The sequence below is a fragment of the Arabidopsis lyrata genome (assembly GCF_000004255.2).
Source record: "Arabidopsis lyrata subsp. lyrata unplaced genomic scaffold ARALYscaffold_3, whole genome shotgun sequence".
In the NCBI taxonomy this organism is placed as follows: Eukaryota; Viridiplantae; Streptophyta; class Magnoliopsida; order Brassicales; family Brassicaceae; genus Arabidopsis; species Arabidopsis lyrata.
The window spans coordinates 10630732-10634929 of record NW_003302553.1 but is presented as its reverse complement, the minus strand read 5'-3'; the positions used below and the strand labels follow the sequence as shown (position 1 = coordinate 10634929).

General features: G+C 39.9%; 1 protein-coding gene across 1 annotated transcript; it reads right to left on the bottom strand.

The window, feature by feature from the left end:
* Positions 1-2901: 2901 nt before the first annotated feature.
* LOC9321627 (ethylene-responsive transcription factor 1B) lies at positions 2902-3893 on the bottom strand. Its single transcript, XM_002883367.2, has one exon. It carries the CDS (start codon positions 3782-3784, stop codon positions 3128-3130), a length of 657 nt encoding a protein of 218 aa, XP_002883413.1. The 5' UTR covers positions 3785-3893; the 3' UTR covers positions 2902-3127.
* Positions 3894-4198: the final 305 nt, after the last annotated feature.

Below are 4198 nucleotides of genomic sequence, written 5' to 3'. Positions count from 1 at the left end.
CTCCTTAATACTTACTCCTAGACTCATATATTATAACAGAACAAAAAAAAAAAACCCTGTCTTTGTATATGGTTATGGTTGATTGATTATAACCATCTTACACTATTTGTGTTGGGTACAAACCAACGTCCCACATCGGAAGTTTAGAAAAGAAGTTTTTAATATATAAGTAAAGTACAACTCCAATTAGTATGAGGCCTTTTGGGAAGGAGCCCAATAACAAATCCGTGCGGGCTTGAGCATATAGGCCCAAAGCGGACAATATCATACTAATGAGAGTTGGATTGGGCTTAGAAAGCCCAATAAATGGTATCAGAGCCTAAGTCGAAAAAGTGGACCTAGGGGTGTGGGCTAAAGTTCGGTGTGGGAGAAGCCCTCAAATTAATGTGACACGATAAGAAGGTGCCTCAAGAACTTCAGGAATAAGAAAGTGCCGAGTTAGGGTACCTAGGTTTCGCTGAAGAGAAGGCCCAATGTTCGTGGTCCGTGGTTTGAAGGGGAGATTGTTGGGTACAAACCAACGTCCCACATCGGAAGTTTAGAAAAGAAGTTTCTAATATATAAGTAAAGTACAACTCCAATTAGTATGAGGCCTTTTGGGAAGGAGCCCAATAACAAATCCGTGCGGGCTTGAGCATATAGGCCCAAAGCGGACAATATCATACTAATGAGAGTTGAAGGGGAGATGTGGTGGATGAAGGTCATGGACCGTTTATCGGGACTCAACAAGAAAATGTGGCTAATCCCGAAGACGAAAACCAAGATACACATCAAGAAGACCATGGTGATAATAATGATGAAGAATCACAAGAAGACGCAAATGATCAAGCTCAAGAAAATCAAGAAGTTGTAGCTCCACCGCCACTAAGAAGATCGGGTCGCCAAGTAAACACGCCTAGATATCTTGAAGACTATGTCCTTCTAGCTGACATTGAGTGTGAGAAATTACTCTTGTCAATGAATGACGAGCCAACATGTTATCAAGAAGCTAAAGAACTTGCGGTATGGACTAATGCATGTCTTGAGGAGATTGATTCAATTGACAAGAACAAGACGTGGTCTCTAGTTACTAAACCTATTGGAGTTAAGGTAATTGGTCTTAAATGGGTGTTCAAGATAAAAAGGAACGCGGATGGATCAATTAACAAGTACAAAGCTAGGCTAGTCGCTAAGGGATACGTTCAAAAATCCGGGATTGATTTTGATGAGGTTTTCGCGCCGGTGGCTCGGCTTGAAACAATACGGTTACTAATTGGTCTAGCTGCTTCTTATGGATGGGAGATTCATCATCTTGACGTCAAGACGGCATTCTTACATGGAGAGCTCAATGAGGAAGTTTACGTGTCTCAACCCGATGGATTTGAAAAGAAGGGAGAAGAGCATAAGGTTTTCAAGCTCCATAAGGCTTTATACGGTTTGAGACAAGCTCCACGAGCATGGAATACGAAGCTTGATCAAATCTTGAAAGGAATGAAGTTCAAGAAGTGTTCTAAGGAAAGCTCCGTGTATCGCAAGGAAGAAGGAGCAAATCTTCTTATTGTTGCCGTATATGTTGACGATCTCTTTGTCACAGGAAGCACAATGAAGATCATCAAAGATTTCAAGTCCGGAATGTCTACAAAGTTTGAAATGTCTGACCTTGGTAAGCTTACTTACTACCTTGGGATAGAAGTTAACCAAAGCAAAGACGGGATTGAGATAAAACAAGAAGCCTATGCACGAAGGATTCTCAAGGAAGCGCTCTTAGATACTTGTAATCCTGCTCACATACCTATGGAGTTTGGTTTAAAGATATCTAAGGGACAAGACGAAGAACCCGAAGTTGATGCTACCTTGTATCGAAGAAGGATTGGTTGTCTAAGGTACCTTTTGCATACAAGACCCGACCTTGCTTTCTCAGTTGGAGTAACAAGTAGGTATATGCAAGACCCGAGAGAATCACACGGAGGAGCCTTAAAGCAAATCTTAAGGTATCTACAAGGAACAACGGCTTACGGTTTAGTTTTCAAGAAAGGAGGATCAAAGAAACTACTTGGATTCAGTGACAGCTCACATAATTGTGATCAAGATGATGGGAGAAGTACAACTGGACATGTCTTCTACTTTGGTGAATCACCGATCACATGGTGCTCTCAAAAACAACCAGTAGTAGCATTGTCCTCTTGTGAAGCCGAGTTTATGGCTGCAACGGAAGCTTCGAAGCAAGCGATATGGCTCCAAGACTTGTTAAGTGAGATCACGGGTAAAGAAGGAGAGAAGACTACCATTCTTATTGACAACAAGTCAGCCATTGAGCTTACTAAGAACCCCGTCTTCCATGGGAGAAGCAAACACATCCACAAGCGTTACCATTTCATTCGAGAATGCGTTGAAGATAGGCAACTTGAAGTGGAGTTCGTACCCGGAGAAGAGCAACGTGCGGATATACTAACAAAGGCCCTAGCAAGAATCAAGTTTAAGGAAATGAGGAGTATGATTGGAGTTCAAGACCTCTCAAAGACTAGCTTGAAGCTTAAGGGGGTGAATGTTGGATAATCTTCAAGAGGCTTAAGGCCCAAGATGACTTTAATGAGGAGGTTAAAGTTTAAGAAAGGCCTAGAATGTTCTAATTAGGTTTGGAGTTATATTTTCCTAATTGTAATAGGATTAGCAAAGTTGTGCTACCTATAAATAAGGCTCTAGGGTTGAGTTGTAACCTCAAGAGTTTAGAGAAAACTTGTTTAGTTTTGAGAGAGTTTCTAAACAATCAATAAACCCTGTCTTTGTATATTGTTATGATTAATTGATTATGACCATCTTACACTATTTGTAGGCTCAGTGCAAAATTCTTATTATGTTAACTTAAAACATGTTTGAATACTCTAACAACACATGCTTAAAGACTATCCTCATTACGACAAATAAGAAAAATGAGAGTTTTCTTACTAGTTGAATAAGAAGAGGCAAAGACTTTTACACTAACTTGAAACTGAAAAATTCAAGTATCACAAAAATAAATACAAACTGTTTCCGATGTTTCTCAATAGAATCAAACATTTAAGCAAAATTACAAAAAACAAAAACATATTAGGGGTAAAATTAATCAACCACTACAAACTTAAGGTCCCTAAACACAAATCCTAATCTTTCACCAAGTCCCACTATTTTCAGACGAACCCAAAAGCTCTTCAAGGTACTGTTCTCCCAAATCCTCAAAGACAACAACATTATCTAACTTCACGGAGCGGTGATCAAAGTCACTGTCTTTCGTCTTTTTATTGGTCTTTCTTCGTCTCATCGAGTGTTTCCTCTTCAAAGCCACAACCGGAGAACAACCATCCTCGTAGGTATACTTCATCTCCGAAAGCGACTCTTGAACTCTCTCCGGCGAAAAATTGAGAATCGCCGAAGAACCTCTCATCGAGAAAGCGGCTTGATCGTAGGCGAGAGCCGCCTCTTCCGCGCTTTCGAACGTCCCGAGCCAAACCCGAATACCGTTTCGAGTCGAATCTCTTATCTCCGCCGCGAATTTCCCCCATGGCCGTCGTCTTACGCCTCTGTACGACTTCTCTGAGTTTCTTGAGCTTACGGATTTGACCGGAAGGTCTTGAAGATTCGATTCGATGAAGTTTCGTTGCGTGGATTGCTTGATTAGACCGTAGAGAAACATTTCCTCGGAGTCGTTCTCGTTGAAGGGAAGAGAGTAGTTATTAGAAGAAGAGGAAGAGAAAGATTCCGGAGAAGATCCGGTAGAATATTCCGGCGAGAAGCTAGATAACGGTGACTGAAGAAAAGATGGATCCATGTAGAAACCGAAGAAAAATACTCTGTTTTTCTTATTACTCTGTTTTTTGGCTACTCTGTTTTCGGTTAGAGGATCGTTAGTGGATTCACGAGGTCTATATATAAAGAGAGAAAAAAAGTGTATGTTGATGTGAAAATGTCCAAAATAGACATGCGTTTTTTTACTGTCTTAAGTGAAAGACAAATACATCACTTATGATAAGACTTTTATTACATTTCAATTAAAATTTAAGGTTGCTTCGTCGAAGGTTCGAGCAAAGACATTTTGCATATTTTCTCTCTTCGTGTGATCTATAATCAGTATTGGTAGTTCTTGCTGTCTTGAATTACATGAGATTTTGTGAAAAATATATATTGTTTCATTTATCTCAAAATTTGTATGTTTAGTTTTTGTTAAATTTGGGCTAATTCTGGG

Excerpts from the sequence above, each read along its gene's own strand:
- LOC9321627 (XM_002883367.2), bottom strand. The coding sequence starts at position 3,784 with ATGGATCCATCTTTTCTTCAGTCACCGTTATCTAGCTTCTCGCCGGAA.